At 38.9% G+C, this 20,209-nt stretch overlaps 1 protein-coding gene across 4 annotated transcripts in view; it reads right to left on the bottom strand.

The window, feature by feature from the left end:
• MEF2B (myocyte enhancer factor 2B) overlaps window positions 1-20,209 on the bottom strand; it is a 786,689-nt gene that overhangs the window by 89,769 nt on the left and 676,711 nt on the right. For all 4 annotated transcript variants that reach the window (XM_044053922.1, XM_044053921.1, XM_044053923.1 and 1 more), the window contains one exon: window positions 11,970-12,081. In XM_044053922.1, coding sequence (XP_043909857.1) covers window positions 11,970-12,081 — 112 coding nt within the window. The remainder of the gene's footprint in view (window positions 1-11,969; window positions 12,082-20,209) is intronic.

Here is a 20,209-nt window from a genome sequence, read left to right as displayed (position 1 = left end):
AAGGAGTATATATATAACAGGCTGAAAAAGGAGTCCATTGAAGAGTCATTGACATTTAAACTAATGCAAGAACTGAGTTATGAAGACTTTGGGAGCTGAGCATGCAGTCAGTAAATGAGAGGTGACAGCGGGATGGAAGTGACATGATATGAGCACAATTCATAATCAGGGGAGTGGGGTGTATTTCACAATAAAATGAAGAGGAGGTACAGCTGACAAGTAGAAAGAATCAGATTCAGATTTTACAGAAGTATTATTTTTTCATTAACTCAGTGAGCCCACTCGGCACATGTGCCACTTTTTAGGAATGACCCTGTACATCTTAACAGAAAGGGTGGTGAGAAAATAGTATGGTCTTTAGGAATTATTACTAGCATATAGTTCAATGGGTGGCTGTAAGGGGGTCTGATACAAATGGGAAGGGGAGAAAGACAGGATACAGCAAGGGGCAACTACATACAGGCAAGTTACATACACCCATACGTAGGAGACCATATTTCATATTTTAGTAGCATTGTGCATTCATAAGGCATAGGCCAGTATTAGAATTCAAAAAGAAGGCCACAAGTGAAGAGGTGACAGAATACTGATGTCAAAGTATCATAACATATGGCAGCAGAAATATGTAATTACAATTGTCATGAAGACTGGAGGTCTAGTTTTGCTCATAACATTTTAAGGACAAAAAGGGGCACTTAATGTAACTGAAGCAATATAAAAATCAAAGAAAAAAGCAAGATGAATGGCATCAAAGTAAATGCTGAGCATGCAAACATGACCATGTAAAACAGAATGCTAAAAGCTACTAACATGTGGACCTGGGTTTGATTCTTGTAATCTCTAGTTGTTTACTCAGTGAAGAAATGTTTTACCCAGACTGAAATAATTTAGATATCTATATAAAAGAAGTACTTGAACTTAATAAATCTCGCAAGTAGTTAAAAATGTTAAATATCGGGGAACGTGCATTCACTGGTAAACCAGTTCTGGGGAGTGTTCAGAATCATTTTAGCTCACTTAGTATTTAGAATATTCTCTGTGGACAATCAGCATGTATGTTGGGAAAAGAGCAGTCAGATAAGTTAGACTTCAGGGAATCTGCAGCAGCCTTGGAGAGCAGGAAACGTGATCTTCTGTCCCCTAAATTATATTTGCAATCTATGCATGAAACAGTGCTGACCCTCTGATGACAGCAACCAACTCAGATAATGTTACTATTAAGCTAAGTTACTTCTCTTATTATTATAATGTAGGACATGGGTGTGTATACAACTACATATCAGCATTTGTCTATATCTGTATACATACATGTGTCTATACAATAGCCTATATCTACATGTGTGTATGAGCGCACTCATGTGCGCGCATGCGTGTGTGTGTGTGTGTGTGTGTGTGTGTGTGTGTGTGTGTGTGTGTATGCTACCCACACTGTTTTGTATTATAGGTTCATAGATTAGTACTATGCTAACTGTCCTTGTGGGTCATTTTAAGCCTAGCCAATTACCCCATGTGAGACTCAAACCCTGCACCTTGTGTCTGCAAGGTAAAAACCTTAACCATTCTTCCATCTTCCCACCCATGTTATCTTGACTAACTCCCACTTTGTATATTTGTTTTTTATTGTGGTCATAGATGAAGAGGTTCTGTGAGGGCCGGGCTACTCACCCACATACTAAGTAAAAAAAAATGCAACTCTGAAATCATAACTTTTCCATAGTCTGCTTGAAGTACTCTGCCCTGAATAGTTTTATTTCTACATAGAAGGTGGGAGTTGTTATCCTTGCAAAAGATCTAGCATGGTAATGCACTGATATTTGGTATCCAGACAAGCTGCTTTGTATTTTTCTTACCAGTTTAAAAGGAAAAAAACATTTTTGCACTCATTTCTCTTGGCTTACATACTCTCCCTGATGCGAACTCAAATGAGTTTCCATTTAATTTACTGAATTTAGTTATGAATACTTCTGTCTGTGATATGCTTCTTCCCTCCAAGGGCATATTCATCACTCTTAACACTGGAGTCCCACAAGAATGTGTACTAAGTTATTTGCTGTTCACCTTGTTAACACATGATTGTACAGCCAGGTACAATACAAACCACATCATCAACTTTGCTGATGACACAACAGTGGTGGGCCTTATTAGTAACGAAAATGAAACAATGTATAGAAATGAGGTGGAACAAACAGTGGTGGGCCTTATTAGTAACGAAAATGAAACAATGTATAGAAATGAGGTGGAACAACTGATCACCTGGTGTGGAAATAACTTAACACTAAATGTAAACAAGACAAAACAGATAATTGTGGACTACAGGAAGTACCTCACAAAGAGGATTACTGACCTCAAACAGCTGCCCTACACTTACCGTCTCAAAAAACTCCAGCTTTGCTCCATAGCATATCACCTACTCCGAGGTGATCTCTGCCTAACATATAAAGCTATGTCAAACCCAGAGCTGTTGGACATGCTACACCTAAAGAAATCCCAATCCCTCCAAGCTACACGCTCTAGGGACCTAAACATTGTCACCATAATAAACAGGACATGCTGGAGGGATAGATTCCTGTCCCAGAGAATTCCTATACTCTGGAACAAGCTACCCATCTATGTCAAGCAAAGTTCTTCATTAGCACTCTTCAAGAAAAATCTTGATGAGTGGATGAGAAATAGGAAATACACCCCAGGGATCACTTCTGTGTCTCTGCTCGACAGTGGCACAGGAAAATAACTTTCTTGGGTGGCGTAAGCCAGCAAACCTTGTTGGCTAGGCTTACATTGGCCCTCGGGCCGATAGCCTAGTACCTACCGATGAACCTATGAACATTCCCCCCTCACCATCAATGGGGAAACAGTTGAAAGAGTGAGAAGCACAAAGTTTCTGGGAGTGCACATTGATGAGGACTTGTCTTGGAACACAAATACAAATGCCATAGCCAAGAAAACACATCAGAGGCTGCACTTTTTGAGAAGGGTGGACAGTTCTCATTACTTTCTACAGAGGTACTATAGAAAGCATCCTGATGAACAACCTCATAGTATGGTATGGAAGCTGCTCTACCTCTGAGCGCAAATCCCTCCAGATGGTGGTGAAGACAGCTGAGAGGATCATTAAGACCACCTTACCATCTATCCACGACTTGTACTTATCCAGATGTCTTGGCAGGGCCAGAGGAATAAGACTGCACTCACTCTGCTTACAGATTGTTCCTGCATTGACCATCCAGAAAGCTCTTCCAAAGCATACGTTGCAGAATTACAAGATTCAGGAACAGCTTCTCCTCTAATGTCATCAGGCTGCTGAACTCTAGTAACAACTGTGCTCCATGAGGGCCATCTGGGTCAGTAGAAACTGTTGTAGCTTGTCTCATATTGTGCATTAACCTGGGTACCAGTCTCATCTAATACTTAGTGCAATATTCACCATGACTGTTAACTTATAGGCCATCTACAGCAGAAGCAATGCAGTAAAATATCTCTTCTTTCCATGCAATACGTTACAAATTTGTAAATTAACCATAGTGCAATACTCTAAGGTCCATAGTGCAATACTCTAATGTTTACATTGCGATACTTAAATGTCTCTTTGTGTGCAAGGATCAGTGCAATGTCTAAGCCAGGTACTTGTGCAATACTAAAGTCTCATGCAAGTAAGTGTTCACTGAGAAAAGTGTTAAAATGTGTTTCTAATTATGTGCAGTATTAGTCTGTCTACCTGCAAGTCCATGATGTAATAGCTAGGTGTTACATGTGTAAATGTCTGTGAAAATAGTCTATATGTTGTCTGCACATTGAGTCCAGAGACACGGAATTTTGTTCAGTTTCCAAATGACAAAGTTTACTTTGACTTTGACATTCCCTTATCTTAGCTACAAGCAACAATTTTGCATGTTTAAATACACTATTTGTTTAATGCACAGGATTGATCACTAGAGGGCAGACAAGAACTACAGATCAGACAGCTCACGCTGGTAGCATTCAGACTTTCTAAATAGCTCTAGAGGTAATACCAGTGCTACACATTATGACGTGCATTACACACACTATCAGTCCCCACCACCACAACTACGACTGTCTGACAAGTGATATCCAAAATGGCCTCTGAACCTTTCTTCACCGAAATGTGTGAAACAATAAATGACAAGTGGGCAAAATGTGTGATGTATAATCAAACCTGAAGCAAAGCTGAGAATGGAGGTGTAAAAACAAAGCTAAATTGAAGGCAGCAACGCTTTTAATGCTCACAGACTAAATTACATTTAGTGTAGAAAACTGATGTTACCTTGTGGTGCAGATGGTTCCTGAACTCCAAAATGACTGCCACACTTCATAATGTGTGAGACGTAGAGCTAGGCATTCAGCTGTGGTTAATCAGACTTTAAAAAAACATTTAAAATAAAAAATGGACTACAATTCTGACCTTCCACATAAAGGGTCTCTGCCTGGTACCAGATGAAGACTGCCCAATATGTTTACATCCTTTCCCACTTGTGGAGGAAGGATATTGAGACAGCACCGAGAGGAATGAAAGGAATGGATGTAATCAGGAACTCTTTTCTGGTAGAAGCTGTTATTACAGATACAGAAAATGCTTTGAAGGGTAAATGATATAAGCCATCGAGGGCACATGAAAGGACTGAAGTGAATCACCTCACTTAGGTGGGTGGATATAAACCTATCCTAAATCCTGCTGCCACGCAGCAAATGATAAATGATGATTCTAAGTTGCACTACACACATGACAACCTGTTATAGTAGTCCAACCTGCCATGTATCAGTGGATACCATATGCATTAGTAGGTGATATTAGAATATCTGAGTTCTAACCTTAATGGATGGTGTCTGATGCGCCACATATATTGTTTCTTTTTCATATATTCTGTCACATAGCTGAACAATAAAAGATTACAGGCATTAATTCCAAGTGTTTAATCACAAAGACAATGATAGTAATCACAATCACTTTCCAGGGCCTCTTCTTTTTAGTTAACCCCAAGTTAGAGTAATTATCATTAACTGCAGCTAAACAAGATAGTTGGGTAGGTACATTTACTATATGCATGTACAGTGCAGCCAAAAGGCAGTTCCATTGTACTGAGACTATGGATATAGTAAATAAATTAGCAAATACATGTTTATTGAGAATGAAGATATAACATTATCCTTACTATATCCTCCTTTGGGGTACAATATACTTAACTCTTTCTCTCTCTATATATATATGTATATACATGTATTTGTTTCTCTCTCTTTCTTTCTTTATAAAACAGCAATTCGGTGGTGTAAACATTGGCTCTAGGTGATTTGGCTGCATTGATTAATGTTTAGGTGACACCCCCAACCCACAGAAAAATGACATACATATGGTTCCCATGCATTTGACTGAATGTACATTTATTTGTTTGACAAAACAGGGGTGTGATTTAATGTTCACAGTATGGATGTCCGAACTGTAGATATGTTGACGGTATAGAATGTTGATACAGTTAAGTGGTGTTGGGAGAATGAGAGCATGTGTGTGCGCGTGTGCGTGTGTGCACATGTGTGCGCATGTGCGTGTGTGTGTGTATGTGTGTGTGTGTGTGTATGTCTGTAATTTAGGGTTAGGGTCGAGGATGGGTGCTGTGCGTTTGTGTGTGAGTTTATATATTTTAGGGGTTAGGTTAGGAGATCTATTTGTTGTTTTTGTGTGTTTGTGAATGTGTGTCTGAGTCTGTCTTGTGTATTGGCAGTGCTAAGGGAAGGTTTTAATGATGTTAAGGTGCTGGATTAGGGTTGGGGGAAGGGACAGCGTTCGGGCTGGTGTTCGCACCCATTACTAAGGTAGTACAGGGGGAAGGGGATTTGCAGTATTGACTCCATAACCTCCAATAAATTAATTTTCTTTTTCCATAAATATTTTCAAGTCCAAATAAATAAATACATAAAAATATATCTACAAGACCAAAAACAAAACAAAATAAAAAATCAGATCTTAGAGGTGAAGGTGGCAGGTGGCTTTGCTAAATATAGAAGTCTCAATAATACCTTGAGTGATTTATTTGCTTTTATCTGCTTTGCGATATTGACATCTGAGCTATTACATAAACCTGGTTTAAAGATTCAAAGTATATTTACAGACTCCAGGGAATACCCACTTCCATTGCTGTAAATTTGATGGCACAGGTAGTGGTGTCTCAACATCTACAAAAAGGTTAGAGGCAGCAGCAGCATTAGGGTCAGCACACATATGTAAGGTGGTACATGGGGGGCTCATATGTGTTATCCTTAACCCTGCCACTGCCTCTGACCTCAGGTCTAAACATCACCTTACCAAAAACCCTTTCCCTAACAGTACTAATCTTCAGACAAACTATACATTATACTGTTAGATGTTGATTTTTTTCATCTATCAGTTGGGAATGGAAAGCTTGTGTTTCCCTTTTTTGATTGGCTTAGTTTCATTTTTTTATGTTTGTAATTTTCAATATGCAGAGGTCAATCAGATATGAGTCCATATTTCTGTATATTGACTACTGAGAATATATGATATATACATTTTTTTTTTCAGTTGGTGGTAGAGATGCCAAATAACTGAAATAGTGGTTGGGGTTCATGAGACAATGCATACATTACATTTACCAGTAAAGCAATAACATTTTTACCCCAGACACAGTTTACAATTTTCATTTGCATGTGTTTGACAAGTTCAGATTCCAAAACAATTCAGGTAAGGTGCTGCTCTCAGTTTGCAGCAGATGTTGGAATATAGACAATTCCAAAAGAGGGCTTGGGTGTTGTCGTATGCAAAATATGAAAATGGAGGAGTGAATTCCCTGCTGACACTACACCATGTAAGAACTCTACATGAATCTGTGCATGACCCAAACAGAGCCCCAAATAAAGTATACCTGACACAGCATGGCTGAAATGTCAGGTGTGCCCTGTTCAGAGCTTCCCACTGAATCCACTCTAGAGAGCGCCTCCATTGGAATCAGTGTCCTAAGTCACGGTTAGCCATGTGCAGTACAGACTAAAGTTAAGCCAGGCAGTAATGTTTTGTAGACAGTAGGCATTCTTGCAATCCTGAATGTATCTTGACAGCAGGTACCCCTTCATGTTTACCACCTGTGCATGTCCAGTATACTGGGGTATAGTATTTCAGCAGTGTCCATACAAATAAAAACAAAGGTAACTGACAAATGGGATCAGTACTGATCCCCAAAGGAACTTTTGACCGAAGCACAAATAGCCGGGCATACTTCCATGAAAGTGCTTTTTATTGAAAAAGCACTTTCGCAGAAGTATGCCTACAGCTAGAGGGAAAGTGTGGGGGGAATGACTGTTGCGAAGATCATACTATGGTGCAGATAAGGGAATATTTCCTTTTCCTCACTGTAGTGCGATCTCAGAGTGAGAATATTAAAGTAGGGGGGTGGGGTGCCGGGGGGGGGCTTGCATGAATATGCAGTTGTTTCAAGACAGGACAGATGGATTAAGTCCAGTTGTCTGTGGAGATTACCATTTGACAAATAGTTCCTTCTGGAATGCGGACTTTAATAATATTTTTACATTAATCTGTTACACTGCAATCCTGCAGTACTGAAGAGCTTTCTTTTTCCCTTGGTTATATCCCCACAATCTCACTTGCTGTCTTGCTAGGAGGCTTGTGCTATACAAAAGATACTTTTTAGTGCTGTCATCCTAAAGTTAGCTGGGCATGTTGTTTGACAAGACTGTCGGAAAGCTATATGTCAGTTTCTCATGGGAGCTGCTATTTTCACTGCTACAGATATGTACATTAAAAGGAATGAAAATAACCTGCTATTTTCATTTAATCTTTCACTGTATTCCTTCCGAGAATAGATTGTGAATGAAGAATAACTGCAGACACACACACACACACACACACACACACACACACACACACACACACACATATATATATATAGGGTAAACTCTCGGTTAACTGTAGTTTCTGGTTGCTTGAGAGTTTCTACTAAAAATAGGCCTGACTAATACAGTACCCTATACTATTTGTTTGGTTTGATTTCTTAGGCTGGGGAAAGAGGGAGTTTATTCCTATCTTCATTTTTAAAACTCAAACTCTACAAAATGTAAGGTATGTTTCTGCGGGGGAGGGGGGTGGGAACAGAAAGGCAATACAAGAAAATTGTACTGCATTTCTTTGATTTTTTTTTCTGGTTGTTTGAGAGTTCTGGTTGCTTGAATTCCACCAGTTAACTGAAAGGTTACTGTATACATTTATATATATATATATATGGCATTGTACCCATTTAAATGCAGTCTATGAGTTAGTGTAAAACAAAACTGTAATACATTCATTTAAATTAAAAATTGAGATAACTGGAGGAAAGAAAGGGGTTTGCTGATGGTTAGTGTGGATGCTATTTTGCTCACAGAGACTGCAAGGCACATCTTAGTTCATTACTGGCAAGCATAACCATGTATGTTTAAAATATATGTGATAAAGGCTGAGGAGAGTTATGCATCTGTTGACTTCTGGTAATGTTCTTACTTCACATTTAAACTAGCCACCAAGTTTTAGCAAGATAAATTCTGTAAGGAAAAGACTTCTCTGAGGAAGAAGCAAAACAGATCTGAAACTCCCCGAGTTAGCTGAATGAACATTGATTACCTTTGTACAATACCCACAGTTCCTAAAAGAGCAAAGTATCAAAGGCACATTAGGGGAGGGTTCTACTGCCCTCCTGCTGCTGGTAATTAATGGAGAACAGCAGAAGGCCTCAGATTACTTAGGTATAGGTGTGTGTGTGTGTGTGTGTATATATGAGTAAGTGTGCATGTTTGTTGTGTGTGCACACATGAGTATATGTTAGTGAGTGTGCATGTTTGTGTGTGTATGACTGAGTGTACACATTTATCGTTTATGTATGCACACGTGTATCTGTTAATGATTGTGCATGCTTGTGGTACTTGTGTGCTTATGTGCATGAGTGTGTGTGCGTGTGTGTTCATGTGAGTTCATGTGAGTGTGTGCGTGTGTGTGTCTGTGTGTGTGTGTGTGTGTGTGTGTGTGTGTGTGTGTGTGTTATGTGTATGTGCGCGTGTAAATGTTTGTGGTGTATGTGCGTGTGCTAGTCTGTGGAAAGGAGGGCAAAGCAGGGTAGTGTGAGGGGAATATGGTAATAAACACAATTATCCAAAAACATTATATAATACTATAACATGCCTTTACAAACATGTGCCTCAGGCCAGTACTATATGATACAGTTACCACTGGTACTATAGCCTGCTTTAGGCCAGAAATAACCTGCAGTAGTGTCTTTGAGGATGAATGGCACTATAGCCACTAACTAACTAATGGCCATGATGCCACCAACTGTCATCACATTCACTTCATGTATACAGTATCTAAATTGCCAGGGGTGAAGCAGACTTTACAATAAGTGGTCATAATCAACCAATATCAATAAGAGAAATGTCATAATCAGCCAATATCAATAAGAGAAAGGCACTACTCTCTGAACTACCCTGTAAATTAATTTACTTGGATTGCACATAAATACTGTGGGTCTGGTTGTAACAAGACAGGTTCTGTTTCTTCTCTGCTTACCAACTACTGAAGAAAGCTATAATAGGACACAATGAATTTTGTTTTTTTGCTAATTTTAAATGATTAGAGTTTCAATATATTACTGAAACGGTAACCATTTGAAATGTTGCAATCCGCTTTACTGAGTACTGAAATACTGAAACTGAATGGCTGATAAAATGGACTTGCATATACCAAGATGCCCAAGGTAGGAATATTCCCCTTTCTCTGAGGTATGATAGTCTTGGAGATGGTATATATATATATATATATATATATATATATATGTATATGTATATATATATATATATATATATAAATATATATATATATATATATATATATATATATATATATATATATATATATATATATATATATATGTATATGTATATGGGTCCACTTCACATGATCAACCTTTCACAAGGTCGACTTTCATATGGCCGAGACCATATGATCGACTTTCGAAAAGCCGACCATGGGGAACCGCTATCTCCGTACAGTGCAGAATGGGAAAATGTCCATCTTCTGCACTGTAGTGCGATCTCAGAGTTGGTATATTTAAGTTATGGGGGGGTGTGGGGGGCAGAACCCTCCAGGGGTGGTGCAGGGGGGCTTGCCCCCCTTCCAACAGTTTTAATGTAAGTGTTCGTTGTGTTTTTTTGTGTTTATTTTACATGGTCGGCTTTCCGAAAGTCGATCATATGGTCTCGGCCATATGAAAGTCGACTTTGTGAAAAGTCAGCCATGTTAAGTAGACCTATATACATATATATATATATATATATATATATATATATATACATATATACATATATATATATATATATATATATATATATATATATATATGGTTTCACTTCAGAATCCTGAATTATCACAATCCTGAACTTCATAATCTGGAATCCAAAATCCTGAAAATTCAAAATCCAGTGTCACAAAATACTGAAAATATACAGGACAGAAAGAATGACAATATTCCAGTATAAGGGCACAGAGAAACGCATACAAGACAAAGGATAGCATACCCCCTGCTAATTAAATATATAAATTCCAAAACTGCACTCCACAGAAAAAAATGGCAAACATACCATCACGTGTTCAGGACTGCCTGTTGTAACCTTAGTAACATTCCCTTTTAACTTGCTATACTACAACATAACTCATGATAGTGTAGTGAAGTGCAGTCTTGGAGTTGATATATTTAAGTAACAGGGGGTGTGGGGGGCACAGCCCACTAAATGGGGGGTGCAGGGGGAATTGCCCCCCCTGTTTATATTTGGTGGAATGTAATCTGATTTGTGTTCTCTATAGTCAGGATATGTATCCTGTGGATTCAGGATTTTGAGTTTTCAGGATTTTGGGCTTCCAGATTATGAAGTGTTGTGAAATTCAGTATTGTGATATTTCAGGATTCTGAAATTTAACCATACATATGTATATGTGTGTTTGTGTGTGTACATATATATATATATATATATATATATATATATATATATATATATATATATATATATATATATATATATATGGGTCTAGGACTATTCACTGAAAGCACATTTCACTGAAACACGTAACACATTTGACTGTGCGACCCTAGAGTTAGTACATATAGTAAGGGGGGTGTGGGGGCGTAGCCCCTTACCTATTTTAAATATTTTGAACTATATACATGGATACTTGCAATTCCAATAAATTACTCTTTTCTGAACATATATATCCAAACTATGTGGAAGGCTACACCCTCCCACACTCCCCAATGTGGATGGAGGTGCCCCGACACCCCCCCTTACTATATATACTAACTCCAGGGTCGCACTACAGTGGGGAAAAAGGCCATTTATAACTTTCAGTGAATTGTGTTTTCAGTTAATTAGTTTTCAGTGATTTGTACACAGTCATTTGACTTTCAGTGAAATGTGCTTTCAGTGAATAGTCCTAGACCCATATATATATATATATATATATATATATATATATATATATATATATATATATATTAATTCGGGGGAGGGCTTGCCCTCTTGCCAAAAACAAGTTTAAAGGAGGGGAATGATATTCACTCTTACCCTGCAGTTTCAGTTTTTTATTTTTGTTATGTTGGCACTTAGCATTATGAATACATTTCAGTAGGGAGCCAACTGACACTAAATATTACTGGTGATGCAACCTACACACTAAAATTCATATACTGTAAGAACTGAACAACTTTTTTCTTTAACTTTATTCTTAAAGTATTAATATTTCAAGTTACATTAGTAAGGTTAGTTACTTTCTTTATGACGTGAGAGCAAAGATAAGGAATGAGTTGAGAAAAAGAAAAAAAGAAAACCAGTCCATGAGCAATCACTGCAAAGATGACTCTGCCTTTTCCTACAAAACAGAACCAGTTAAAATTCAGCATAATACTTACCAGGTGGTCCAGGTGGAGGGTAGGGAAAGCCCCCTAATGCATGACCCTGTAATGTAGTGTTGGCCACAGGAACCACGGGATTACCTGGCTGCAGGCCTGGGTACATTGTCCTCTAGAACATAAAAGGCAACAGTTTAGAATCACAATCAGTATGAGTGTTTTGGTAAACTTTCGCTGTAAAAATTAAATGATGTCTGTCTACATTTTATCTGCACCAAGTTCTGTTTACTAATCTTGTAGCAAAATCTACTTCACAAAGATCATTCATCCAGACTTATTTCTTCATATATGATATTCTGAGCACATTGTGTGAGAGAAGAAATCCGCTAAGAGGTTTGGAGATGCATTGTGCTGTTTGTGTGTGTGTGTGTGCGTGTGTGCGTGTGTGCGTGTGTGCGTGTGTGTGTGTGTGTGTGTGTGTGTGTGTGTGTGTGTGTGTGTGTGTGTGTGTGTGTGTGTGTGTGTGTGTGTGTGAAAACTAGCACTGCATTAAACAGAGCAAACAGAGGACCTTTAGCTCATCAGCTTTCTCACCCAGATCTTTGCCAAAATAGTATGAAAACATCACATGCAAGAAATGGATTTGTAGTCCAAGGAATTCATGAATTTTGACTTAATTATGAAAGAAAGCAAAAATTGTAAGGCCAGTACAGTCTAGAAGCACACTATAATAAAGAACTACATAAGTATATTTGTCAGATTTTGTTTGATTCCCATGGCATCCATCTTTTTTAGTGACCTTGCAACCCGAAGTATGTCATTTAAGCTCCCAGGGTTTTTGTCTGGAACAGAAATGCTGCCTGGAGAACATTCCTATGAAGACACTGAGTAAGACATGTTATGGACTCTATTTTAAAGAGAACTTCAACAAATGGCTTAAAGCCCTTGTAATGGTCTATAGACGGACTGCCTAGTTGTCATCTATGAACCAGTACAGAGAACAAGGAGATGTCCCTGATATTAAGTCCACCAGTACAGCTACAAATACAGGATAAGCTGGCCAAGAAATAGAAAACCCAGAAAAAAAGGTTTAAATTTTGCAGAATTGCTTTAGAGCTGCAAACAAAACCATTGTAAATATAGGCAGCCACATTTATAGGAAATGAAGCTATTAAAGTGTATTATGCACTTGATTTACCTGTTGATAAATGCAAGCTATTAGTAATTAAGCAGTACTGTGAGCCTAGCAAAAAGCTGCCCTACAAGCACTGCGCATATTTGTCACAATCAACCAGCCCATATGAAACCATTGATACTTGTGTCACTAAACTAAAACCAGAGCGACTAGAAATATGGAGACTTCCATGAATCGCTGCTTTCAGATGGGATTGTATGTGACAAAGAATTATTGAGTAAGAGGAAAACCTTTACAAAAATAATTGAACTTGATGTGTGTAGAATTAGATGCAGAAAAGGGTTAGTCTGAAAATAAAGAGGTGTGACTATAATGGTGTATATCAGGCAATAAAGAGTACAAATGAAAGCATTAGCAGTAGGAAGTTATGTAGCGATGACATAATTAAAAATAGGGGAGACAAAGTAGTGACAGTTGAGCAAAGATTTAGTAAGAGATGGGGATACAGCCATGACGGCGGAGCAGGACAATGATGTGGGGAGATTAAAATAATTTTGCTAAAACATGTTAGGTAAGGAGGCCAAATTTCAGGGTCAAATGCTAAGCATTGCAAATAACTTGAAAAAGATGAGTACCTGAATTTGCCAAATATGAGTACAATCTCAAAAATAGTTTTCTGAAATTACAGATATGCATGACCTATGACTAACAAAATTTGCTGACATTTGCAAACTGAGCATAATTGTGAAAGCAACCCATGATGCAATGGGTCTATATTAGATCAACGAACAATTAAATTCTCGAATTTGTAAAGGTCGACCTTTACAGATCGAACATTTAAATGTTCGAAAATGTTTAAAAAAAAATGAAGTGACAAAAACCAAAACCAAAGGGTGTAAGTAGGGGGGGCATGTCCCCCTGCACCCCCACACCCCCCTACTTAAATATACCAACTCCAAGATCATGCTACAGTGTAGGGAAGGGTAAATTTCCCATTTTCACACTGTAGTGCACTGATGTGCGATCTCGGAGTTGGTATATTTAAGTAGCGGGGGGTGCAGGGGGGCTTGCCCCCTGCTAAAACCCTTTTCTGTTACTTTTTTGTTTACATTTTTTTATTACATCTTCAAACATTTAAATGTTCAATCTCTAAAGGTCGACCTTTAGAGATTCGAACATTTAATCATTCGTTGATGTAATATAGACCCGATGCACTGGCCCTGCAACAAGTACTAAAGCTTACCAATGAGTGGTGTATTTAAAAAGGGCTACGATGTAGCTCTGCAACTAGAGAGAACTATCAAAAGCCCAAATACTCATGAACAGATAATTCAGAGTGAAGTTTATAACCTCAGTGGTGCTGATGCAGTCTGTGCCACATCTAAATGAAATGGGAACTGGCACATCAACCTCAGATGAAATATCATAAGACAGGATCCATGGGGTTCTTTCCAGGAGTCGTGGTGAGACCAAATTATACTCATGACAAGAACAAGGTACAGCCCTAGGTCTTTATCTTTTGGGAAGCAGAAACATCAAATTCCTACTTTGTGCAAGTTAATGAGAGCCAAGTTCTCCGTTGAAACACAAAACTAACCTAACTTCCAGGACAAAGTTCTAGTTCACTGTTGGAGAGAGGAAGATGAAGTAGCCAGAATAATATCTGAACCTCTGTTGTGCTTAAATGCACCTGCTAGAAGCACCACATAGGACTTATGTTCAAAGAGCTAAAACAGTTTATTTTAAGTGATTGAAGCCAATGCTCAAGAGCTAAGGATGCAACTCAGATGCCACCATCCAACCTAGGTCCTGTTTAAATATCCAGATAGACACAGAGCATCAGATCACCTCACAGACAGACTATCCTGCGCCAGCACCACTGCATTAAGGGATGAGGCCCTAACTATGGCCCAGGTGACCCAAGTTCTATTAGTGGCTTGAATGTCTGAGAAGCAGTTAGGAAGGGACAGGTATGCCTATCCCGGGGAGGCCATTTATCTAGGCATTCTCTGTGGGGAGGCATGGTCCATAGAGGGGGGGAGCAGCCCTTGGATGTAAAACAGATGAATGCGGGGGGACCAAGGGATGGATCAAAAATGAAAACAATATCTCCCCAGTGAAAGCAGTCAATGGTAGCCCACCCCTTTAGGTTCTGGGCTAGCCCCAGACTTAGAATAAAGATAATTTAGGGGGTGTAGGAGAGGCTGGTAGACCTAGAAAAGGAATGGGTAAGATGGAAAGAAAGAAGCAGAAGGGGAGCAAAAAAAACAGAATTTCCTGAAAGATTATTGAAAGCTATCAAATGTCTCTAAATAAAATGCCTTTTCAAATGTAGGCTTTTTCACAGTACAGTACAATCACAGTATACCATCAGGATGTATGATAAATTCCTAAGTGGAAAGGATTAATTTATAAATTCTAAGTGGAAAGGATTAATTTATAAATTAGACATTTAAGAGTTAAGTATGATACATGCTGGAAAGACATTTATATGTTGCTTGTGACCTATTTTACAGAAAAAATGCATAAAGTATAGCTTTGGAGTGTGAGTCTTATTTACTGCATACTGGTTTGCAACCACTGACAAGGCAATGGATATAAACATCATACCACATGATCTGACTGTAGCACGTTCGGCCCAGCTGCAGAAGAAAGATGATAGGTCAGTGCTAATGGCCATAGCAGAATACCCTTATAATTAGAGAAAAGCCGGAGAGGAAAAGGAGATATCAGTGTCAGCAGCAAGAGGAAGGGAAAAGTAAGAGTGAATGCAAATGCATGAAAGGGAAATTTTACAGGCTGTCTCCCTGTGCCATGCCAGGAATCCTAGGAATGAGATAAAGAAGGCGGATGTGGCATTAACTAGTGGGAAACAGCACTGCAGACAAAACTAAAACAATGGGTCACTAAGAAGTAAAAGGGTGGCACTTGCTGTTACCACCAAAAAGGTTTTATAGGAAGGACATAATGAGTGAAAGGAGGTTGTGGAATATCCTAGTACGGTACCAAGAAGCACGGGTAAAAATGAAAAGATATTATCAAAAACAAAGAATGCGAAGATGGTTGGATGGTCATGCTGTACAGTACGAGGAGGTTGGGGAATAACATAAAATAGCTCCACTCACTGTTAATGATAGGAGATACTTGCTCTGTAATCATAAAACAAACATGGCTGACTTAGGGCTGCCACCTTTTCAAATGCCCAAAGTGGGATATTTTTTGTAGGAATGTACGATTTTGCAGGACAAAACATACTGACGGCCAGTGCAAAGGACAGAATTTCACTTTTTTGCCAAAACAAAAGCTTATTTTTGTAGCATTTGAGTTGCTTATGCTATTTCATGTAACATTTGTGTGTTTCAGATGCAAAATACCTGTTTTATGCAACTATTAAAGAAAACTTAAGAAATATACTTTGTCTTAAAATCTCAGGACATTTGCCATTTTTTAGTATGACACAACTGCCCAAAGTGGGACTGTCCCTCTCAAAAAGGGACAGATGGTAACTCTAGGCTGATGGGAAGAGGGTTGCATTATGATGCTATGGGGCATGAGCTTTATATGAACAGGATGCATTGTGGGATGTGAGTATAAGGAACAGACAGGATAAAGGACACTCTGAGGAAAGACAAGGGGAGAGAGAGAGAAAAAAAAATGAAGGGGAACTCAGATATTAGCATTTAGAAAGGATGAATGGTCATTCATCCTTAAAGGCCATTAAAAACATGGAAAAGGGCTACGAAAGGCATATCATGTGAATGGAGAGATGGGTAAAGGAATACAGAGCCATAGGACTGGGACACATCAGTGAGGAGTGAACTTCCAAGGTACAGAAGATTAGGAATCAATGAGGTTTCTTTTAAATGAGCATAGGGCGAGTCCCAAAAAAATGTACCCTTTCCACTAGCAGTTTGGCAGCTTTGGTGTAAACATGCAGCTTTGCACATGGCCCTTACAGCATTAACATGAAAGAGATTATAACAGACATAAAGGACATTATAGGCAATAATGGCACCACCACTATGAGTTTTATGACCCCTGATGGGGAGGTATAGTGCAAGGACTAAGGTTTATAAGATTAGGAGGGTAGAGACTGAGCTGAGGCCAAGGGAGAGCAATATAGGATGATAGGAGGGGATAGTAAATTATCAGAACTGTGAGAGTGTATTAACATGGGAACAAATAAAGAGCAAAAAAAACATTTGTAGCAATCAGCTTATTATAGACATGCTGCACAGCTTTTCCACTAAAGTGCAAAGATAAAAAAATCGGTAGGAATAATTTATTACAGACCCACAGACTCAGCTCTTCCAAAAAAAAAAAAGAAATTCTATATTATATCGGCTTGTTACAGTTTAATACACAAGAAGCCCTGAAGTGCCTATCTGTATTGACATTCAGAAATGCCGGAACCCTTGTTCCCAACTGCACCCCTAACACTGCCCCCTTTACTCCACCCTTACTATGCTTCTGCTGAAGATGGCAGGTACCTTATGGCTCATAAGAAGGACAGGGAGACAGAGATGCAGAAAATGGTCTGTGAAGACGCTAAGAAGACAGGAGTCAGGGTCTCACAATTAGGGACATTTTGAAAGGCTTGGCAAGTATCTGGCAGCTGGTATAGGCATGAACATTTCTTTTGATACACAAGACAGTACATGATACCTCAAGCAGAGACTATGTTATTAAAAGTAGGATGGAATGGATATGAGGAAGTGAAGAGGATGTGCTGGTGACAAATATTTTCTTCAACTTCATTTCAACAAAAGAACAGGTTGGTGGGGCCTAGCAGTGGGAAGCGGTGCAGGCAATACACATTGGGAGAGCTGTGACAACAGATGAGGTGAAAAATTAACTAGGGGCCAGTTTGGCATCAGAACACAATATTACCTAAAAGGCCTAGGCCATAATAAGACCTGTCAAAGTTAGTTGGGTGGGCAGGTACATTAGGATTCAAAGTAGAAAATTATACACTTCAGGAAAGGTGGGTGTAGGAAAGGAGGATTTAGGGAGGTAATATACAGATTAGGAACTGTAGTGTAGCGACAAAACAACAGAAGGCTGAGGAGAAATAAATCTTGCAGTGATCAACACCTGTGGACTCAGTCATGTACGGGAGTTTGACGGACAGTGGTGATGGCCATAATGGATGGTGGGAGTACTTAAAGGAAACATACAGTGTGGTTTGTGTGGTTTCAAGGTCATATCTAAAAACCTGTGTCAGTACAAGTGGACTTAGAGAAAAGAAAACCAAAATAGCGCAACAAGTGCCAAGGCATGTTACAGAAATAGCAAGGCAAAGGCTAGGATGGGAAGAAGACTTCAAGGCACTGGAAAGGTACACCTTGGAGGAAAGAAAGGAACAGAGGCTATAGTATGACTTTACCCTACCTGCAATTCAATTAGGAAGACAGAAATTAAAAAAAGTAGTACAGGAAGGAGAAAACAAGAGGAGTGGGGTGTGTGGGATTTGGAAGGAGAGGAGACAAGATTCAGAATTAAGGAAGCAAATTTTATGAAGTTGGTGGAGATCTGAAGTGACCTACCTGAACCAGAGAATGCAGTGGTACACAAGTCACAGGATACAAGTAAGGTTTTGTGAGGTGGAATGATTGGAGGTACACATGCATAGGGGACAGCTACATCAGGCTGCACCCCTGATCTTCTAGTTATCACCTTCTCTAAACATTCCTGTGCATGAATTCAGAGTATAAATATGCAAACAGCTTAAGATCAAGCTGTTTAACCTTACTGCCACAAGACAGGTGGGATACCATAGTACCAACCACAAAGTGAGATGGCAGTCTAGCATACAGCATATTATTTGTAAATTCATATTGTCTTTTAAATAGCCAGACATTAAATAATGTGTGCAGTGGCCAAAATATGACTTGTGTTAATGAAAGTGATAGCCCCAGGCAGTGGTGAATTAACAGAAATATCTTATTGCAAGTACTTTGGGCATCAGGGTATAAAAGAACTAGACCACAAAAAAACAGGGCATTTTTAAGATGGATAGAAAGGTGTTGGGAAAGGTAGGTAGTGCTCCAAAACTGTATATACAATGAAGGCCAATCTAAACAATATGTTAAATTATAATGAAATAAAGCATAGACTGTCTACCAAGGGTGGGAACATGGAACACTGAGAGTCATTGTTTTTAGGCATGGTAATATAGAAAGTGTAGTACAGCAGTAGGTAAGGGACCTGGATAATGTGATGTTAATTGTGATGACAAGCTGTATTGGCAGCACATACTGAGCACAGCACAGATAATAGGCTTACTGAAGGCACTTTGCTGGGTTTATAACTCATTCACAATTATTTCTATAGCATGCATTACTGCATTTATAACACATTCACAATTATGTTTATGGCATACACTTATAAACTTGCATTGACTAACACTTCTGAATTAGTTATCTTCAACTTTCTTGTGATAAAGACAAGTATAAATATTGAATTAATATGATTAAGTCTTGATGGTAAAAGGTTATGAATGCATAAATACATTTGCTACTGGAGGATCAGTGCATTGTTCGGGTCTGATTTTTGTTTGTAGTAGCTGTGATGATTAGGTTCTCCTGTCTCATGATGTGCACCACTGCCTCTCAAATAACATGCAAAGGGTGACTGGTCTTCACAGTATACAAAAACTGTGCAATACTGCCTCAAATATTTCACTTAACTGATCATTTTCCCAAAGGCCTAAATTCACAGGTTGTTTCTGAGCTTTCACAACATCCTACACAGGTCGCCCCTGTTGCATTTGCTTTTGCTATTCTCAGGCTCACCTTCCTTGCCTATCCTACCCCACCTCCAATTCCCACCCATCACTACTTACACTACATTTAAATTTACTAAACTGTACCCAACAACACATCAGCCAGTGAAATACACACTACTCAGCACTCCCAGTTCCTCACCATAACTACATTCTGCATTATTTCTTCTTTTTCTCCTCCCACTTCTTGTGTATCTCACTTCTTACACATGACTTCCTGTCTTCCTTTCTTAGACATCCCTTCTTCTCCCACATCTTACAGATCACTTTTTGTGTTCCTTCTTTGTACATCTTTTCTCCTCCCATGCTCTGTCTTCTTTCCTTACACATTACTTTCTGCCTTCACCAATTTCTTACACATCACTTCCTACCTCCCCCCAC

The sequence above is a fragment of the Protopterus annectens genome, chromosome 13.part0 (genome assembly GCF_019279795.1).
Source record: "Protopterus annectens isolate FY-2018-M chromosome 13.part0, PAN1.0, whole genome shotgun sequence".
NCBI lineage: Eukaryota > Metazoa > Chordata > Ceratodontiformes > Protopteridae > Protopterus > Protopterus annectens.
Note: the sequence above shows the minus strand (reverse complement) of the source record. Positions and strands in the feature narration are given on the sequence as shown.